The sequence below is a fragment of the Lepisosteus platostomus genome, chromosome 4, assembly GCF_059453375.1.
Source record: "Lepisosteus platostomus isolate fLepPlt1 chromosome 4, fLepPlt1.hap1, whole genome shotgun sequence".
Classification (NCBI taxonomy): domain Eukaryota; kingdom Metazoa; phylum Chordata; class Actinopteri; order Semionotiformes; family Lepisosteidae; genus Lepisosteus; species Lepisosteus platostomus.
The window spans coordinates 15,788,735-15,810,570 of NC_142614.1; the positions used below are offsets into that span (position 1 = coordinate 15,788,735).

General features: G+C 40.3%; 1 protein-coding gene across 2 annotated transcripts in view; it reads left to right on the forward strand.

Moving 5' to 3' along the window:
• wdr70 (WD repeat domain 70) overlaps positions 1 to 21,836 on the forward strand; it is a 112,519-nt gene that overhangs the window by 77,571 nt on the left and 13,112 nt on the right. For both annotated transcript variants that reach the window (XM_088628713.1, XM_088628712.1), the window contains exons 11-15: positions 2,304 to 2,403; positions 3,537 to 3,621; positions 4,547 to 4,685; positions 19,714 to 19,814; positions 21,452 to 21,531. In XM_088628713.1, coding sequence (XP_088484839.1) covers positions 2,304 to 2,403; positions 3,537 to 3,621; positions 4,547 to 4,685; positions 19,714 to 19,814; positions 21,452 to 21,531 — 505 coding nt within the window. The remainder of the gene's footprint in view (positions 1 to 2,303; positions 2,404 to 3,536; positions 3,622 to 4,546; positions 4,686 to 19,713; positions 19,815 to 21,451; positions 21,532 to 21,836) is intronic.

Below are 21,836 nucleotides of genomic sequence, written 5' to 3' on the forward strand. Positions count from 1 at the left end.
AGAAGGCACTCTTTTGTACAAAGGGCGTTGGATGTCTGTAGCAAGCTGCATGACTTTGTTGTTGAAGCCTCTCTTCAACAAACCGCTGATTGAGATCCTCGGATCTTATCAAACAAGTAAGCTCCCTGTTTCCATGATGCACGCGGAACGCCCCAGCTGATAACACACTTAAAGGTGCTTGTTCAGATAGTAGTCATTATAGCATCAAGATCTTCAGGACCTCTAACTTGTCTGAATGTTCATCCCTGTTTGAGGACCTTAGGGAGCCTCTGACTAAGCGGAGTTCAGTCAATCCCACAGATGGCTGCTTCACACCTTTGGCTTCTCTGCCAAGCACAGACACCACATGTCCAAACCTGTGGTTTCTCTTGTTCTGACCTGGCTTACTATTACAGCAACACACCATCGGTAAGGTAAAGCTAACGTGTTTCAAGACCATCTAAACTTAGTTTACATTCCCTTTTGGGGGCTTGGATAATTCTGCTACCTAATGATAGGAAGACATCCCAAATGTACGCTGTTCAGTTTTCAGTGTTGTGATGACATGGAAACAGGTTTCCCTTTTCAATTATAAACACGACATGTTTCAGTTAATGGTATTCGATTTATTCCTTAATCTGAAATTCGCTTACATAAAGCTGCTTCAGACAGGGATGGGTGGAATTACTGAAAAGGCACTATTTGATGTGCTGGCATTACCAAGAAGTGGGTTGCATTGCATTGAGAACCTCCAGGCTAGATGGACATTCTGAAAATCCCTGGAAATTTTACCTCTCTGGAGTCTCCTTTAACTGCCTTACTACTAATAATGTTTTCTTATCCGTTAGAACATGTGTGTAGCTGTAGCATAACACTTAAGGGGTTTAGGAATGCAGCATTGTTATGTCACAGTCATTGGAAAACAAAGGCATTCTTTGGCAGCATGCCCAAGCAAAGGTTAAACCAACAAAAAGTATGTACAGGTTTTCCCAAAAGTCTCCTTTCAAAAAGCATCAGTATCTTTGAACTTAAATTGTCCAATGAATGAAGCTAACTGGGGCTTTACTTTTTTCGAGAGAACAAGCCTGATCAGTGTTGTCTATTTCTAAGAACTATCTCAAGAACCTTTTTGTTCTTTTAACCTAAGAGTCATCTCCAGTTCAGCAGTTTGGCTTTCTGCTGTGGCAGTGGCCAAATCTGTAAATGATACTGAATGAAGCTTTTTGACAATTTCTTTCATATTTTGTGTTTTTTATAGTTTTCATGTGTCATCTGTTTGTTGTCGGTAATATGCTTAGAGTTCCAGTGATTATTTTCCTCTCTGTGTTCATTTCATTTTCATAATTATTGGCTTTTTAAATTTCAATTAAGACTAATATTTGTTTGCGTAATCCTCATCTTTTTCCGTACTAAGACTTTCACTCTTTAGGTCACTGGCCATTTTTTTAAGGGATTTTGTGAAAGGACTAACAGATTTATTACTGATTGGACCAAAGTGATTATCTTCAAGTTTCATATTAGTCACATTGTAAACCTATGCACCCTTAAAACCTGAAGTGCCCTTGAGTCTGACCCTGAGACATCTTGTGGGAGTTTCCCCTGCTCCATAGTGATGGGCAACAATTCACTCTTAAATCTGAGATTTACCACCTATTAATTCCTTTAATCTATTTTTCTGAAAGGATAAATATCCCTTTTATAGATTAAACATTTTAAATGATGTGTTCTGCAAACAGCCATTTAATTCCGAAATGCCCTACTTTAGGTTATCCTGCCAAGAAAATTAGGAAATGGAAGTTTTCCTTAACTTTAATTCTCGTTGCCCCCTTGTAGCTGACTCAGCAGTGCTTGACATGATAGCGATTGATGACAGCCAAACACAAAGAACAGCTGATATCCCAATTGGTATTCTTAATTTTCTTTTAGCGCAAATGCAATGCCTTATTATATAAACATACAGTACCTGTATCATTTGGCAAAAATAAGTAATTTGTTAGGAAGCATGATGAATATATCACAATAAATGGTAGTTTTTTTAATCTCTTTTGGTGCAGAGCTTGTTGTCTGTTTGCCAACCTGTGCTCATCAACTGTTAATGCAGGCTGTCACTCAAGTAGCGACTCACTTCCTGTTTTTATTTCCCTGCCTGTTTACTGGCCACCCTCTTTGCTTGGCTGCCTCTTTTAACACAAATATATCAGCATTAACCCCTTTTCAAGGTGAAATCAACAAAGCATTGGATATCTCCAATTTTCTTATTTTTGTAAACCCTCTTGCCCATTACATCGCTGTTGCGACCTGAGCCTTCGTGTTTTCTGCTACAGGTGCACACCAAGTTCCACTGCCGGCAGGCCCACACTCCCGGATCGGACACCTCCTGTCTGTCCTTCTCCTATGATGGCACAGTCCTGGCATCCCGAGGAGGTGAGAATACCCTGAACCCCCTCTCCCAGAATGAAGCAGCTGGGAACCATACATTCTTATGTCACCCAGTTGGATCTGGCCAGGTAGAAAGTGACCTGTCTTTATTCCACAGTGAGAGGATCAGTGAAGCTGCATCAGATGGACTGTGAGCAGCACTATCTGCGTCAGAAGCCACAGCTGTTGCTCTGTAAAAAATGCAACACTACACATGCCCATATTGCTGAAATTGAGCGCTGTGCCTGTAGTTTTATGAGACTGAAGTTTTACTTGCCCCTTTTCAAGGTGACAGTGAGCAAAAAGTTGCAGTTGAGCATTGGGGTTATTCCTGACACTGTTGTCTCTCCCTCAGCCTTTTGCTGTGAGGAAAACTCCTTTCTGTGTAGCTGGATGCAGGTTCTTGCACCTGTATTTGTTGGGATTCTGGACAGTAGCGTACTTGTGATGGGGTGCTTCTGCAGCAGCAGCCAGTGACATCTGACAGACAGCAGCTTTGCAAGGAGCAGCAGCTGAAGGATGTGAATAACGGGGAAAAAAAGTGCAGACGTGTTACATAAACAGCTGTGCCGGCACCTGCAAAGGAATGATGTCATATGCTGCTGTTTGCTCTTCATCATGTTAAGAAACCAAGAAACCCTACCACATACCAAAAACAAAAAAAGAAAGCTGTCTGTCTTTCCTTCATAAAACAAGGATTTATACCTGGGGCTGTTAGTTCCCATATGTTCAGTAAGTGCTGCACAAAACCCTCTGTTTAAAAGACTTTTCTGAACACGCAATTACTGGGGAAGCAGCAGTTTGGAATTGCATTGAAACGTTTAGTTTAGAACACTGAGGTACAGTGTACAATGGCACATTATGTTTTCTGTCATTTTTATTTCCTAAAGTAATAAGTGAATAATAAATAAGTAATATTTATATATTAAATAAGTAATATTTATATAAGCCCTCTGATTCCTCTCTTCCACAGATAATTCTCATTTAAAAATCCTTCTTAGGACCCAATCAGGACCCAAATCTAAAAAGCTGGAAAAGGCAGTTTCTGCTCTAGTTTTCTGCAGTACCATGTCTTTTGTTTAAACCTAAAGTATCTGTTAAACTGCTCTTACATTGCCCTTTTGTTTTTTGGTGGACAGGAGATGACACTCTCAAGACGTGGGACATCCGGAACTTTAAGAAGCCTCTCAATGTAGCAACTGGGTTGTCTACTTTCTTTCCCATGTAAGCACTGGAAGTAGAAAATGTTTCCAATAGAAGTAGGGGCTGTAGACCAGCTCAACCAGCTGCACTGATGAGACAGGTGTAAACAAGCCTTTTGAGTTTGGAGTCAAGTAAATAGTTAATACAGCTGATGCTTTCAAATAACTTGTTTTTGGCACTGATGAATCACTCGATTCAGAATTAGATTAAAAATACAATTTTGAACAGAGGTTATGTTAGTAAGGAAAACCAAAATCAACTTAGTCTCTTTAAGGCCTGTCAAGGTGATTCTGCATTTCTCTGCTCTTCTTCAGGTTGACAGGATGAAGTCCAAACTTTAATTTAAAGCATTCCTATTACCTTGAGATGACAATGGTTACAGTGCTGTTCTCTAATAGCAAATTTAAACACTGCTTATACTCTAATATACACATCTATTGCGATGTTATTATAACATCAGAAAGGCCACAGATGAGTGAAGTGCATTCAGGCCACATGCTCAATATATAGTGTTTCTCTAGCCTCACTGGCAGATCTGGTTATAATGGGAACAAACCCATCTATATATGAAATCCCCACCCCACCCCCTGGAACAAGAGTTTTTCGCAGGCTGTCAGTCTTTACCAGCTAGTCTTTGGGAGCTGGAAGGAAACTGTAGCACCTGGCAAAGTTCCAGATGAACATGCACACTCTGTATAGACGTTCCCACCAAGCTGGAATTGAGCCCAGTGCTCTGGAGGTGTGAGGAATTTGTGGTAACTACTGTAACACTATGTGTGTGTTGTAGAAAATCACTCAGGTTAAAAAACCCTGCAGATGGGATTTTCGGGAATCTCCTTCACAGTGTGTGTTTTATGAGACAAAGTAAATAATCCTTCCATTGTAATGGATTGTTGCTGGTCTATGCCTGCTGTTGTTCACCTAAGAAAATGTTGTGCTTTCCCAGGACCGATTGCTGTTTCAGTCCTGATGACAAGCTTCTGATGACAGGCACATCAGTGAAGAAGGGAGAGGGAAATGGCAAGCTGGTCTTCTTTGATCGCTACACCTTTCAGAAGTCATATGAGATCGAAGTAGCAAGTTCGGTGAGTGAGCCGTTTTCTTGCCGAGACTTTTTCCAAAGCTTTTTCCCTGCACAGGCTGCAGTGCACTAATGAAAGCCATGCACATACTTTACTGGAAAGTGTTCGGGAGCTGGAGATCGGATTTCCAAAGTCTGAGTGTTTCTTTGCCTGCCTCACCACATGGCTGGGTCGTTGTTGACATCTTCCTTGAGGGAGAGAACTTCTTTCAAGAATACCAATGCTGCTGTTTTGCTTCTTAAATAGGTAACAGTGCTCAGATTCAAAGACTTTTCATCGCTCTCTGCCAAGGCTCAGCCTTCTGTTCTTAGCCTTCAGGTCATTTTCTGTCACCCTATTCCTCTAATGTGATTTAAACGTCTTCACTGTTTTTGCACAGCTTAAATAGCATATTGGCTTTGCTTTGTGCCAAACATTTGAATTCACCTTTCTATAAAGAGATCAAGTTATGCTATACCTGTGCTGATGCCAAAAATTAGAAAACAATGATGTTGTGCTGAATTGGAGAGTGTAACCCAGGTCTCTGCATTTACATGGACCTTAGCTCTAATGTTGTTTAAAGAAACATTACTGCTGATGCTGATCAGCATGGTGTTTCTACATGTGTCGATGAAGTCAGCAATCCTGGACTAAGTGAATCCGACCTCGTCCTTTCATGGATCTACCACGTTGTCAGGATGTGTTCATGACAAATTTTGCTTTAATGACGCCGTAAACATTCATTGATGCCTTCTTGGGCACTACTCCAAGTATTTTTTTTAAATAATCACTAACATATCAACATTCTTATTTGATTAAAGCTTTTATGTTGTTGTGCAATTGTTTAATTGCTTGGTTTTATAAGATTTATGGGTATGCAAGCATGAGTTCTCTCAGGGGGGTGTCAGACTTGCTTGCAGCAATATCTATATATTATGTCTTAGTTGGATCCTGCTATGACTCAGCCAAGCAATTGGCAGCAAAGATAATTATCCTAAACTCCCTGTCTTTGGATAATTAATATATTACTACTCTGTCAAGTTGGGAAAAAAACTTCTTAAAAGGGTGAAAACTTTATTTATCTTTATGATGTTTCCATTGATTTACAATGCCAAGCTGCCTATTAGAATCCGCATGACAGTGTAAAGTTACGTGCTGCAAAAGATCTGTTCCAAAGTTTCTTTGCTGATTGTCAGTTTTGCATGTTGACTGCTAGAACTTTATTGCACTTTTATTCTGTGCACTATTTCCTGCACTTGCCCAAAGCATAATGTGCCTTTTACATTTAATTTAACCTGCAATTTGTTAGACCACTCTATCTAATCTTACATCGCACGACAATTTTTACAATTACCTGTAATTCTGAAATGTGCCACTTAAGCGAGTGAAATATTATGCAACGGTCGTTCTTTCCATTCACAGATTTTTTTCATCTGATTGCTATAATTAACTTGTAATTTAAGATTTATTATTAAATCTTAAGTTGCCATGAAGTCCAAACTGGAAACAGAACATACTGTAGCAAGAGCCAAGCATGCTATGGGCTCTCAGTGGCTCACCTGCACTTATTTTCACAGACTGGCTGGCCAGCAGTTCATTTCTGCTGAGTGACCATGCCTGAGCTAAAACCAGGTTCTTGCATTAATTTTAGTAGAGGCACTTTTCAGTGTCGCACCAGTTTAAAACATAGCTGATTTACCTTCTGAGGTCCCACAGCACGGCTTGTGAATCACCTGGGTGACCTCCAGAGTGAAAGGAGGAGGCATTGGGGTTGTAGATTTAGCAGTTCTGAGTGTCAGTGGTGCCAGGGGAGCAAGTGTTTTGGGTGATGGAAAAGGGCCCTGCTGTCCGTTTTTTTTTCGGCTTGTATTGATTCTATGACTTTTTCATTTTTTTAAGATTTTTTTTAAGAGAGGGTAGAGAGCTTCAGTTGATTTGTTCCCTATTAAAGCAAACGGCCCTCTAAGTATATACTGACGTTGTGCAAAACGTAAGTGTCAGCAGGGTCTGGTGATCTTGGATATGGAAACAAATTCCTCTTTAAAGAAATGAGCTTCAATTAACAATTATGGAGAAAAAAGCAATCTTGCTGTTTAAGAGTTTTAATAGGTTCCTGCATCTGGAAAACAAAAATTCTTTGAGTGAATGGCAACAGCAGAATGAATCATGAAGTGTACAGAAATATTTTGTCTCCTGATGTAGAGGAAAATGCTGCTATAATGATTGGGCGGCGCTTTACCATGCAGCATGACAGTGACCCAAAACATACATCCAGTGCAACCAAGGACAATCAGGAAAAACTGGTGGAAAATGTTAGATTGGCTAAGTCCGTTTCCAGATTTAAATCCGACTGAGCAGAATTTCAAATGCTGAAGAATAAACTGGAGCCAGAACAGTAGAGGTATAATGACTTGAAACACAATTTAAGTGATCAAATGGGATTGCCAAAAAATAAACTATATTATTTTTTTTATATAGGGGTTCCTATATAGATGTTTGATCTTACTACTTGAAGAATGCAGGCGTAATGTCACAACTGGTGTGAAAAACAGCACAGACCTATAGTTCTCAGATGTGGATCAGCGCTGTTGCATAATTCTTGCAGGTTGTTTTTCTCACTTCAGGCTGACAAAGAATTCCTTTACCTCTGCTGCTCATACGGTAGATGATGTTACCTGCGACAGAACACAACTTGAAATGAGACAAGTGAGACTTGCTGTGAACAGGACAGTGTAGGATAATGGCAATAAAGCGAGGCAAAATGGGACACTGTCTCCTCTAGTATAAAACACATTTTGTTCACCATGGAGGGAGATGGAATCTGTCCTCCTATGTGTAATGCATTAGCAGTCTTCTTTCAACCATTTCCTCTGGATTTAAGGTGGTGTAAATGTAGTCATAACACATGTTCATGACACAGATTAATGCCTCATAATTTACTGGTACAATCTGTAGGGCTGACATTTATTCACTTTAGAGTAAACCAACAGGACTAGTTGTCTAGATCACACTTTTATGCTCAGGTTTTGGCACAGTTTAAGTATACAGAAAACATTTAAGAAGGTTTTTTTTTTTCATCTTAAGTAGACTCAAAAAATGGCTTTGCTCCTTCAAAGATGGAAATGCTTTGTATGTTTTGAAAGAAGCCAGTTCAGGCTTTTGAAAACTATTTCTTTTTTACTCAAAACTTATGGCTAGGGAGTATTTACCTTCAGAAATAGCTTCTAATTGGCATTTTGCATAACATTCCCTTCTGTGGTTGCCTAAGGATTTCAGTGCTGTCCTTATTATAAACCTGGCACATGTAAAGTCATACTGCTAAACATGTTGGAGTAAAAATATACCATGACTCAAGATCTCCAATCACCAACTGTAAGTTAGACGATGAGTGACATTTTTTTCACCTTCCTGCAAATTTGTGCCCCGGACTGTCACTGTCTGTGTTATGACCACTGGTGCCTGACTGCATTGACTGTTAGCTTTATACTTTGTTGATGTTACAGCCTTGCACATGTGAATAAAAGGACTTGAAGGAACATCCTACACTGACAGGATGAAGGCACTGAGCCTTTTTAGTCTTGAACAGAGAAGACCAGGAAGGAACCTGATGCAAGTGTTCAAGATCCTCGAAAGCACTGACAGAGTCTACACAGAGATTTCTTGAGAGTAAACAATGAAATCTGAAGAAGAGGACACAAGTAAAAATTGTTTGGAAGTGCATTTGAAAGCAAGAGCAGACTGTGTGAGTATGGAATACCAACCCATGGTTTTGAAGCTGATAACCTGGCTTCCTTCAAAATACTGCTGGATAAGCTCCTGTGATCAATTAACTAATTGCTAAATTACCTCGATATGTTTCAAGTGAGAGGAGGCCATTTGGACTTTCTTCTGTTCTAATGTTCTGAATGCATACTTGCCAAAAACAAAGGACACAATGTTAACCTGCCACAGTCCTCCAGTTTGTGCATGTTCAGAAGCAAAGTTTCCCCATAACATTTGGTTTTGAGCAGTAGAGTACAAAGGAAACTATGCAGTTTTCGAAGCAAGAGTTACATGTCAGTGTGAAATGAGGTGAGAGATACCAGGAGCTAAAGGGTCTAGTCTGCATCGTGAGGGCCTCTGAGATAAATGGAGAGACATTCTTTATGCCATTTTTCTTACATTTGTCGTCTGCCTGGCCTCCTTCCTCCAAATTAGATCTATTTCCTTTTTTTCTCTGCAATGTTTCAGTAGCCACATTAATTTTAAATGGACAGCCTCCTGTGTTTCTGCACTAGATGAATGAACACTGAACTTACTGAGAAACTCAAGGAGTGGGGTAGCTCTAGTGATCACCTTAGCTGTGTTTAAGACTGGCTAGTGAAAAAGAGAGTCACTTTTATTACAACATTTTGAGTTCAACCCTTGTTTTAAAAAAACATTTGTCTTTATTTTCTTGAAAACATATTCTGCCCCTATCCTTTTTTCACAATTAAGAATCTCACTGCCTGGAATTTTATTTCTTGAGAATGTTTTTTTTATTTGTGAGTAACACATTCATCTTCACAATGTCCCCCCCAAAAGAAAGATAATAATAAACCATAACTTAATTGAGACTAAGAAAAACTGCAATATCATAATTTAATAAGTATACTTAGTTTTACCACCTCTGGCAGCTATTACACTCAGTAGTCTTTTTGGATGCTGTAGGTATTAACTTTGCACACCGTGATGGAGCAACATGTGCCCATACCTCCTTGCAAAATTGCTCAAGCTGGGTCAGGTTAGTTGGGGAGCAATGATAGATAGCAAGTTTGAGGTCTTGCCTCAGATTTTCGATGGGATTAAGTTCAGAACTGTGCCAATCAAGGATGTATATTTTCTTCATTTTAAGCCACTCCAGTGTTGCTCTTTCAGTGTTCTTTGGATCATTGTCCTGTTGAAAGACAGTTTGAGCTTTATGGCAGAGGGTTTTTGGCAACAGGTTTTTGTCTATAATATGCACTATTCCTTACAATAAAAAGTAATTCCTTACACTTCTGTAGTGCTTTTCTGGACACTCTACTCGAACCACTTTATAGTAATGGGAACCCCCCTCCTCCACCACCAGCCCCACCTTGATGATGCAACAGCAGCATTGGTGCACCAGTACGCTCACCACACATCAGCTATCATTGGGGAGGAGAACATAGCGATGAAGCCAGTTCAACTGGGGATTATTTGGAGGCCATGATTGGTAAAGGCCAATGGGAAATTCGGCCAAGACACCGGGGTTACACCCCTACTCTTTTCGTGAAATGTCCTGTTTTGTGAAATTTATAATTACCACAGTGAGTCAGGACCTCAGTTTTATGTCTCATCCAAAGGATGGCACCTTTTTACAGTATAGTCCCTGTCACTATAGTGGGGCATTAGGACCTACAGGATATGGCCAGCAGCCATATCACCCTGCAACTCACAACTGGCATCCCACTGAAGCTAAGCAGGTGTGGGAGACCTCCTGGGAAAAACTAAGGTTGCTGCTGGAAGAGGTGTTAGTGGAGCCAGCAGGGGGTGCTCACCCTGCGGTCCATGTGGGTCCTAATGCCCCAGTATAGTGACGGGGACACTATACTGTAAAAACAGGCATCGTCCTTCGGATGAGATGTAAAACCGAGGTCCTGACTCTCTGTGGTCATTAAAAATCCCAGGGCATTTCTCGAAAAGAGTAGGGGTGTAACCCCGGTGTCCTGGCCAAATTTCCCATTGGACCTTACCAATCAAGGCCTCCTAATAATCCCCATCTATGAATTGGCTTCATTACTCTACTCTCCTCGCCACTAATAGCTGGTGTGTGGTGAGCGTTCTGGCGCACTATGGCTGCCGTCGCTTCATCCAGGTGGGGCTGCACATTGGTGGTGGTGGAGGGGAGTCCCCATTACCTGTAAAGCGCTTTGAGTGGAGTGTCCAGAAAAGTGCTATATAAGTGTAAGCAATAATTATTATTATTATTACTACACAGACTGCAGGATGAGTGCTCCATACTGGTCCCACTAACACCTCTTCCAGCAGCAACCTTAGTTTTCACTGAAAAGCATCTCCATAACATGATGATACCACCACCATGGGGATGATGTTACCTGGCTGGTGTGCAGTGTTTGATTTGGGCCAAACATACCGTTTAGCTTTCGTCAGACCACAAGACCTTCTTCCACATCTCTGCAGTATCGTCTTGGTGTGGCCTTTTGCAAACTCTTTGCAGGCAAGGATAGGGATTTGTTTCAGCTAGGGCTTCTTCCTTGCAACCCTCCCATGAAGGCCTTTTTTCTGGATTGCCTTGGAAATTGTTGACCCATGTACATTGTCTTCCATCACAACCACTGACTTCTGTAGCTTGTTCAGTGTCACAGTTGGCCTCACGGTAACTTCTCTGATAAGCGCCCTTCTTATATGGAAACTACTGTAAGTTTAGGAGGACGACCTAATCTAGGCAGTGGCTGTAGTTGCACACTTCTGTACAATGGACTGCATTGACCTCCGAATCGTCTCTCTCTATAATCATATCTCTGACTTGTTTAGAAAGCTCTTTCGTCTATATTTTGATTCTTTTTTTTGGGAAAGTCTCTGGCATGCTGTGTGACCAGAGGGGTATTTATGTTTACCAAAAACTGACAAAAGGTGATCCACTAAAGGTGGAAAAATTGTGCCTTTTGAGGTAATGCACCTGAGCTTTCAATTGCAAGGGGTATAAATACTTTTTAAATATAAACATTTCTGTTTTTTTTTAATTATAGAAAAGTTTTAGAACATTTGTTTTGACATGAAACTCAATACTTTGTGGATCAGTACCAAAAATTTCAACAATGTGAAAAATGTGTTGGGGGGCTGAATATGTTTTCAAGGCACAGTCATTTCTGACTAATTTTATTTTTACTTAAATATTTAAATCTCAAGATAAAAAAGTGTTATGGACTTGCAGTGAGCACCACGTGCAATTTGTGCCTGAGAAAGATTGACAAGAGTTGGACATGAGCCACAGCCCTAGTTTCTGCTCTTAGGTTTTTCTGTATTTTCACTATGGTATTTACTGCTTGTTCAGACATTTCATTTCAAAACTGGTTTTGACCAGCTCTGCACTCTGTGCTGTGTGACACTCTCACTAAAGTGAAAAACATCTCTCAGTGAAGTAGCCTGATATGAGAACCTTAAAATCGTTCTGTTACTTACTGAAGACAGCTCAGCTCATCTTTGAAGAAAGCATGTGAAAAATGTGGCAGTTGAAAATAGCCATTTCTTTTTCTTTTTTACTGCTTTTAAGTGCTCTGTGTTTATAAATATGAGAGATTAGGTGGTCTGTTTCCAGTGCCCAGTGAAATTTGGTTTATTTCTGAAATCTAAGCAACACAATCATGGCAGATTAGTGTAAACCAGTAAAATGAGTCTTTCTGAGTTAAGCTAGAAATTTATGGCCAGTGCCACTGTTTGTTATCCTTTTTCAAATGGATGTAGCCAGAGAAAGAAGTCACACCCAACAGAACAAGCATTGCTCTCAAAGTCTTCTGATAAAAACAAGAATCTGCTCTCCAGTTTTTGACAGTAACTGTAAATGGAGCAAATCAGTTAAGATGGGGGAAAACGATTTTGACTTTTTTAGAAATTGAAATAGAAAAATAGAAAAAACAATAAAATATGTGCAGGAGGAAAATGCTTTAAAAATCACCCACAAAAATCCTGTTGTCAGCAAGTGACTTTGACCTCCATTTTTGATAGAGCAATTATATGGAGGACCGTCATAAAATACAGTGCTGTACATCCTCATTTCTTAACTCCATTGTCTGTAATTTTTTTACATTCTTCAGATCTGGCAGAGTTTTTAGACTGTGCAGGCCTCTGCATAGAAGCTGCCATCTTCAGTGCATTCTTACATGTTGTAGAAAGCGCTGCAGGCACATTATTTAATCAGCTCTTGCCGCACAAGTGTTTGATGTGCTCCTGGTTTTCAGAACCCTGCCATTTGCTCTGTAAGGGCTGAATGTAGCCCTTGATAGTGAAACAGTTCTGTGATTAGTTTCCCCTGAATCGCATCGCATATTCCCATGCTTTGTCTGTCTGGAGAGGAGGAAAACCAGTGCAGTACGAAGGAAAGAGAACACATCTGTGTGTTGGCATTGCTGTCTCCAAACACCTGTTGTTCTGTCTTCTAGTGGGTCAGCCTTGCCACACAAGTGGCAGTCTGCCTTTGCAGGGCCTCATAGTCTATGTGTAGAGCTGGCAGTCCTGAGAGTCACACAGTAGAACAAGACACACAAGACTGGCAATCATGCTGTCGGGAACCCCTGCTTGACTGCCGCTGCATTGGCCTGTAATTACGGTGCTCAACCGCAGCTGTCAAAACGTCTTTACACACGCAGTTATCTGGGTCTACCCACAGGCCCTTGAACTCTCCCAGTGAGCAGCCGAGTGGAATAATTCAGAGCATGCTATTCAACCAGATCCCTTCATACCTTCATGGTCACTGAGGCAGAAAGCAACTGTGGCGTCTCGAGAACAGAAAACATCTTTTTTTTTTCTTTTGGACTCTACACACTTTGGCAAACATCTTTGTCTGGACAGACCGGGCTGTGAGGATTCTACGGAGATAAAATAGTTCAGAAAAGCAACTTTTTCAAATCGTCACATTGAGAGGTGCATTAAAAGGGGGCAACCACAAATTCAGAATGCAGTGTGTGTTTGTCACAGGTCCTGTGAGGTCATCTTGTTTTCTGTTCCAAATTTATGGGCTGTCAAGCAGTTTGCTTACAGTTCAGGTTGTGGATGTAGTCCCACCAGTGTTGTTTACCAGTCAAAAGTCTGCAGTTCTGGATGTTTGAAATAAAGTTCACAGATCACACGCAGTTAAGAGCAGGACTGACTGTGCTTTTGAGAAACAGTTTTCTGTACCCCATAGACTGTCTAAAGACCCCTGTTCCAGATCCAGTGTATGCAAATCCTCTGTCCAATACAGTTGCATCTCTTCTTTTACCATGTGTTATACCTCTAATGCAACTTTTTCTCAGCAGCTGTTAGAGAGCTTTAAAGGTCCCAATGCTTACAGTTGTGAGAAAATGTTTGAGCCCTTTGGAATCATCTGTATTCCAGTATTATTTGTGCCTCAAGAAATTTCATCTTCATCTAAGTCATAATAATATATAAACACAATCTAATTAAACAACACGCAAACATTCATGGAGTCAGGACTTCCAATAATGACATTCAGGTGTGAGTTTAAAATGCCCTGCCCTCAAAGTTTGGTTACCAAGGGTCTACTCTTCACAACACAGATTTGTCGAAGTGAAACATGGCCCTCATCAAATAAGGTTTTAAAGGAGTTGTCAATGCTCATAAGGCTGAAAAGGATTTCAAAAGTATTTCTAATGACTTAGGCCTCCATCAGGCAGATAGTGTACAAATGGAAGAAATTCAGTACTATTGCTAATCACCCTAAGAGTAGTCGTTCAACAAAAATCACTACAAGAGCAAACCATACAATGCTTACGGAGCTGATTAAGAACCCTAGGGTAATAGCCAAGGATCTCTTGCACTGGCTAATGTCTGTGTTTATGAAGCGACATTCTACACAGCAGTAAATCTGTAACAGAATGTCTAACAATTGAAATGTGTTATGGCATGACCTAAACAAGCCATTCATGTAAGATATCCCCAAAATATCAATGTATTGAAACAGTTCTATGAATACGCCCCAAACCGATGTACAGGGCTATGTCTCATACTACTGGGTTTGAGGATCTCCACCAGGAGACAGAGAGCTACAATCATGGCAGTCACCACTGAGAGATCACCCTGAAATGGTAGTTGCCTACCGTGGTTTGACACGTCTGAGTGAGTGAGGGCCACGGAAACCTCCAGGAGAGTGACTGCAATAATTGTCTATTCCCCTTTGTTCATTTTTTATATATAAAAGGTGCTTGGACACAGTGTATTTGTAGAAAATTGAAAAACTCACAACAAAACTGACAGCTATGTAATGGTTCTTTCAGAGTGTTACCATAATGACCTGAATACAACCCAATGTTGCTTCACATGTGCATACACACATTTACAGTGTCCAGTGAGTTTTCTTGCAAGCTCTTTGAAAAGAAATGCATTAGCGGCACTGTCCACTTTTTACCTCCGTCTTGTCAACCTTTGGATTCCTGGCAGCTTCAGCGTCCAGAATTACCATTCCATTTCAAGCACAGCATTGGCGACATTCCCAAGTCATTTTAACCAAGTGCTGGAATTGTTTAATTTTCTGACTGTTTACCAGTGTTCCAGGTCGGCCCTGAACATTCTGCGGGAAACAGCATATATAGACAAAGCTAAGTGCTGTCACAGGTTCCTCAAGCTGTGATTTATTCCTGTTAATCTGATTTGTGTGTTTCTGGCCTAAAAATAAAAAAAAAGCTCTGTTGAAGCTTTCCCTGCCAAAATGCACAATGATAAAATCGTTTGATAAGAGTGTAAACAGATTTTTTGGAAACATAAACTGTTGCCGTTTATTCGAGATTCAAATTACTCATCTTGACTTTAGATCTCCCTTCTATCTTCTCTTAAGATTTTTACACTGCGTCTTAAAACAGGACTGTTTTAACATCCCCGTAGTGTGGTGGGAAGCTTTAAAGAGTGCATGCCTTATGCTGAAGTCCTTACTAAACCCATTTCTGATGCCCCCACCCCAATTTCAGTCAAAACGGCACTCCAAAGCTTTTACACAGCAGCAGCTTTTACAGAGATACTGTAAATCGATGATTATCTTCTATTCCAAAGACTTTGGCTCAAAATAATAAAAACGTCTAGAGCACCAGTATGTTTCATTATTTCTTCCAATGAAAGAATCATCATTATTTCATTGAAAGCATTTTGTGAATGGCTTTTATTGTGGGTTTGTGACTAGTGCGTAGAGGCTTCCTGTAAAGATTCCTGACTAAAATGGAACACTAATGTATTGATGTAAGCATTGTGCCACATGTCTGTATTTCAACCAAGCTTTTCTGAGCCCTCTTGAGAGCAGCTCTATAAGAGATAAAGAACCAGTATTCTCAGTCCAGCCATATTAGGTACAGTATCTCATTCCTTGTACAGGAACACAGCCCTATTTGATACTGTATGTGTAAACAGACATGAACTTTGGTAAAGTATCATCATTTTCTCACAGCAATGCACAGGTTGAAAGGACAGAAAGGCTGCAAGAGAGTTGCCGGCTGTGTCCACCTGAGTTGTAACAGATTGCTGGATAAAGGCCTTTGGCTGGGTTCATGTATATCACTCTTTGCAGATTTCTTAATCTTGCCTTCTCAACTTCCAAAAATGACATCTTGTTGGTTAAATATTTTCTCTTAAAACCCAGAGTTGGTCTGTTTTAATTTGTGTATCCAGTCCACGACCTTCCTCCATTTTCTTGACTCTTTTAGTAACAGCACAAAATCTGTTTAACTCTCTTACCAATGAATTTATTTAGTTCTGTCCCATCTTTTTGTTTCAGATTAATACTTCTACATGCTTCTTTGTATGGGCTACTAGTTTGTAAATCATGCTTGAACCCGTAGCTCAGAATATTTGCGATGATAAGGAGCAGTCCATTGTGATGTGCAAGGAAATTTCATTTTTGAGTGATCATTGCTAAGACTGCCATTTAAAATTAAAGCTGTCAGTTTAAAAAACTTTATAAATGCTTTCAGCACACTGCAAAATCTCCTTGCATCAGATGTCAGAGAGTTAAACAATTATACATATTGTGCTGTATGCCATGCAAGCTTTTTTTATGTAACCTAGATGTTGGCTTTGGTTAGTGAAGATATATTGGAATCAATCAATTTGTAAAAACTTCATGCAGAGCACTGGACTAGGATGCCAGGAAAGAAGATAAAATAATATATAAAAAGTCCTTGAGGATCCCCTCTGGGTATTTTTGGTGCTAAAATACCACTTGAATACTCTTTGACTTTGTGTTGTCTGAAGCAGTCCAGCCTTCTTTTAATTTCAGTGTGAATTTATCCCTCTTGCTAAACTATGATAAAGATTTTGCACTGAACTCATTCTTCAGCATTCTGCACAGGCATCCTTAAATTACAGTGCCACACTGATCTGCCGAACAGCTGGAGGCTAAGGAGCTTACACAGTGACACAGTTAGTTCAGGTTCCCTTCCCCCAAGGCAGAACTGTTCATCTTTAAATAAAAGAAGGGTGGCAGTTTCTGTATTAATAGGACTTTGGTTTTTCCACTCATTCAAACACCTTTCTTACGTGCATTTAAGATTTCAAATGTGCATATGGTGTTCATGTAAATTCCCAGTTCAGTGTATAAAAACACATTAATGTTTATCTCACTTAAGTTTTCTTTTTTGCTGTGTATCAGTTAATGTATAGTGCAAGATCAGGCAAGCTATTTTTTTCACCTACAGGCAAAACGTAGTAGAGCAAATGAACACAACACTTTAATGACACATTGTTATGATGACAAACACAATTATAAGTAGTTCAGATGGGTAGCTGTGTCGGCATGCGTAGTCCGCAGAGGAACAAGTAGTAAGCTTATTCCATTCTGAACAACTCACACCTAAAGAAGGCTTCACAATTATATGAGCTGATTACGATAAGGTGTATCCATTTAGATGACATGCTTTTTGACATCATATTTGTATTCTTATAGGATACAAATTCCTTATGGGAATCTCTAATGCCTGGGGCAAATTTTGGTAGAATATTCTCTCCCATTTTCCCTCTGAATGTTACTTCCTGTGTTGAATGAAAGATGAATATACATTCATATATATCCCCTACTTAAAGGCAGACATGAAGTATTTAAAAATCAAGAGCAGAGGACATGAGATTGAATGCCTAGTAATACTGTATATGGCACCACCTTTGCTGTGTCACTCCATACCCTGTTTCCACATAAATGTTATAATTTGCCCATGCACGTACGCTGCAGTGCATCAGAATACTGAAAGAAAGGCATCTTTTGTAGCTCAGGGCTACAGTGGCCTTCTCCTGTTCATACCCATTCTATTGTTGTTATGGCACAGGCTGCACTGTGAGGACTGCATCTTGAGATTGACAGAGGTACTAAGGAGATGTTGTGGAGCGTCCAATTGAAATATAATGACATAATAAATTCTGAATACACCCTTTTAAAGGGGTAGATGTCAAAGAAAGGGGATAAATATTCCATTGTAAGATCATCATCCAATGTGTAATATTCCATAAACATTCAGCAATCTGGCGTGAAATCTGATGGAGATATGCCAGCAGCCAAGCTTGTTTTAGAAGGTGATGCCATAAGCATTCCTAACTCACAAAGACCAACATTTCACAAAGATAAGCGTCTGAGAAAACGTGCTACACAAGTACAGCACACGCACTGTTGTTTGGCCCAGGCAGTGTGGTCACGTGCCTTTTGAAACTGATGACAGCAACTACATCTGTCATCAATTGATTCACAGAGCCAGGCTTCTGCCAAATGCCAAATATAGTAAACTGTAGGGTTGAGCAGAGGAGCTTATGAAACGTTCCTGCTGCTTTTAACAGCGGGCTGCTTTTATTATAGTCTGGTAGCATCTCCAGAAAACAAAATTACAAGAGAAGAGCCTTGCTTCTAATAATCCCATCATTTAGGAATGAACTGTTCTGTGCAGTATACTTGTCCACAGTACAAAGGCTTTATAACCGTTCCCAGTCCTGTAGAGCAGTCTGAATAGCTGACTGCTACTGAGACCAGGTGTACACTTCTAGACCTGTGGCTGAGTACTCTTGAGAGCTTGAGGTAGAGTTGCCCAGTAAAGGACAGTGATTTTGTTTTTTGCTGCTCTGTCAATTTATATGCATTACAAGATTATATATATTACAACTTGCACTGCAGACCCAGTGATTTTCAAGAAAAAAAAAATTTGTATTGAGTATAACTGCTTCCTGGGAATTCCAAATGTTAACATAGTTTGGTTTGCCTATGTGCAACAAGTCACTGACAACACTATCACTAAGTAGCTACATCTGAAGCGGATGAAATCTAATCTGAGCGTTTGCTGAGTGTCCTGATTGAGTCCATTAAGGTACCACCTTTGATCTAAAAATATGACGCCAGACATGACAACTGAAATTGCCCTTTTACCTGCCCATCCCAGACCCACTTAGTTTTGTCTGGCCATTAGACACTGCATATATCAGAAAATTAATTTCTTCTGGAGCATGCAGTATCTGCGTCAGCCATTCTTGAGACAAATATTTTTCCATGCTCTTACTCATATTGTTTGGAATCTGTCATTGTCACAGTTCTAATTATCAATATTCCAATTCAGTAATTCTAATTGCTTAGCGCAGAGAGATCTCATTAGAAAAAAAAACAGGTCTTTTGTTGGCAAATGACTTGTGCACAAAGGGGCATAATTTCTGCTCTGCCGCATGGCTGACTCCAGAATTCACACCTTCAGCAGCAGATTAAAGGCCCAGAGTATCTGTCTTTTATGCTTCCATTAAAGTGCTTGCTCCTGTTAAACAGGTCTCTGCATTTCACAAGACTTAGGAGCTCGCACAGGTAGAGAGCTGTGCTGTGCATGAAGCAATAGTCCTTGCCTTAGGAGCACCAGGAATAACCTTCTCTCACACTGGGCTCAGCAGCAGCACTGTTCTAGAAATGATCAGGATCTAGATCTGGAAATCTGTCGAGAACCTGGTGCAAGAAATGTAGTACATTTATTAAATAAAATGATGCGCAGCTTGGCTAGGTGGTAACATGGAGGTATCAGATGTTTGTGAAACACATGATTTATCCGCTACCTGCCGCCCTTTTATGCTTCTCGTTTTCAGCAGCTGTGATTAAAATGAAAGGGTCTCGAGAACCGCACTTCTCTTGGAACCAGGAAAGTGGTTGTGCGTCTGTAACATGATTGCGGGACGTGATACCTGTGCTGCTCCCTTTTCTCACCTTTTTAGCCCTCCAGGTTCTCGTGCTCCATGTGCATCCACCCCATGTTGCCAGTGAGCAGGGAATGACAGCAGCCAGTAGAAGCCACGCCTGGGATTGTCGATTGATTGACATGTGTTTTCCCCCCTGTGACAGAGTGTTGTACGATGCCTTTGGCACCCGAAGCTGAACCAGATCATGGTTGGAACTGGGAATGGACTGGCTAAAGTCTACTATGATCCTGTCAAGAGCCAGAGGTACACAAAACATGCTCATGTTGTTATTATTATCAGAGGATGAGTGACTGTCACAACATCACTGCACTGCGTTCCATCACTGAAAAAAAAACTCAAAACTGAAGTTCATTGGTTTGCATGCTTTGATTCTCGTTGTTTAGTGTGGTTCCTATATCAGATCTCAGTACAATATATAACTTTTTTATGCAGCCTAGACTGTGAAGGGTTACTACTGAATATTTACTGTGATTTAATATACCTTTCAGTACTTCACCATGATTGTTATATAATTTCATTATAGTTTGCAGTTTTACTGCAGTTTGCCTATATACTGTACACAATATAGTAAAGGTTTATGATAAGTAACTCTAGATTATTATCTTTTTTCCTAACATAAAGATGTTTTAACCTTTTCATCTTTCCATTGTCACTCACTAAACACCATGAGCACAATATTTGCAGTGACATCTATACATGGTGTTTAGGCGTACACTGTCCAAACCTTTTATGTGTGAAAAGGCATGTCGGTATCATCTTTGCTTCCAAGATGTTTTTTGTCTTTTTAAAACTAAGGTTTAACTGCAGGAAACTGAATAATGTTGTTTAGCTATTGTTTCTGTGACCCTTTTCTACCTAATAAAGCCTCTGAGCCTTATCTTTGATGACCTAGATTTTCCAATTTAAGCAAATTCTCTTCCCGTCTCCCTTAGAAACCTGCTGCAACAAACTACAGTTATATGTTCTGTCATGGAAATATGCAAGTGTCTGAATTCAGTCACTCCGAGCCATTTGTTGCATACAAATGAGAGATCAAATGTGAGAAAGATTAGGTTCTAGCGATGAATAAAAGATACAGTGAAACACTGTTAGCATTACCACCTTGCACATCAGCAAAGCTCCTCTTCATGCCTGTAATTTTCTCAAAAGAATACAACCGCAAGTTTGTAAGCAGCAGGGTCATTTTGTATACCATTCTGAATGGCTGCCTTTCCACCCCAGCCTTAAGATCACGCTGAGAATAGTCACAGAGCATTATTAGGTGTGGAGTGGACATAGAGCTGGAAGTCCTGAACTGGTCCTGAATAGCCACTGTGTCCAGCAGGTGTTATACAGTACATAGTCTGAATCAGTCATCAATTTCTAAAGGTTTGGAATAATTTAACTACTGTCTGGTCAGTTACACAGCTGGTGTTCAACTAAATAATGAGGAGATCATCAACAAAATTGAGAATATTGCAGCCCTCATGGACCACTATTGCCTGGATAGAACGGTGGTTGGACATCTGTAAAACAGCTGTGTCATTCCCAAAATTATGGAGATACATCCCAGATTTCCTGGGGGCATCCATAGAAAGTAGAATTTCAAGTTTATAGTCTGTGCCCATAATCTCCAATAGATGTTTTAAAAGAAACAAATTACTTTCTTCTTTCTTGCTTTTTTCATGATTGGAATTTGCGATTACAGTATATGATAATATACAGTGCTGTAGATTTTGTAGTACGATTTTTGAAATTTCACTCTCCTAAAATCTGATTTTGTGAAAAGAATTGAGTAAGGGTGTGTCAGTAATAACAGGCCAGTGTCAGGGGCAATACTAGCCAGGTGGAAGCAGAGAGATGGGGCAGCAGCAGTGACGTGTTTTTCTGCCTTCCCTCAGAGGAGCGAAACTGTGCGTTGTGAAGAGCAGAGGAAAGGAGAAGATGGCCGAAACCCTTACGCAGGATTACATCATCACACGTAAGTCCGAGTTGCCGTTCACTGTGCCATGTGACAACCTCGGCTCCCAGGAGCAGGTGAACAGCAGCAGCGCGACAGACAGTCGACAGACAAAACTCAATGTAGTGCGTCCTGCTCACTCAACTGAGGAAAAGACCGTATTAACTGCCGGAACAAAAATGTCTGTGAAACATGCAGCTTCTGCAGCTTTCTTCAAAATAAAACCCCCTGACCTTCCAGTTCGATTTTCTCTGTTGACGTGTCAAGTTGGTTCAAAGCGTCTGTTCCAGTACTGACAGATGTTTAGAGTAGTTCCTGGGAACATG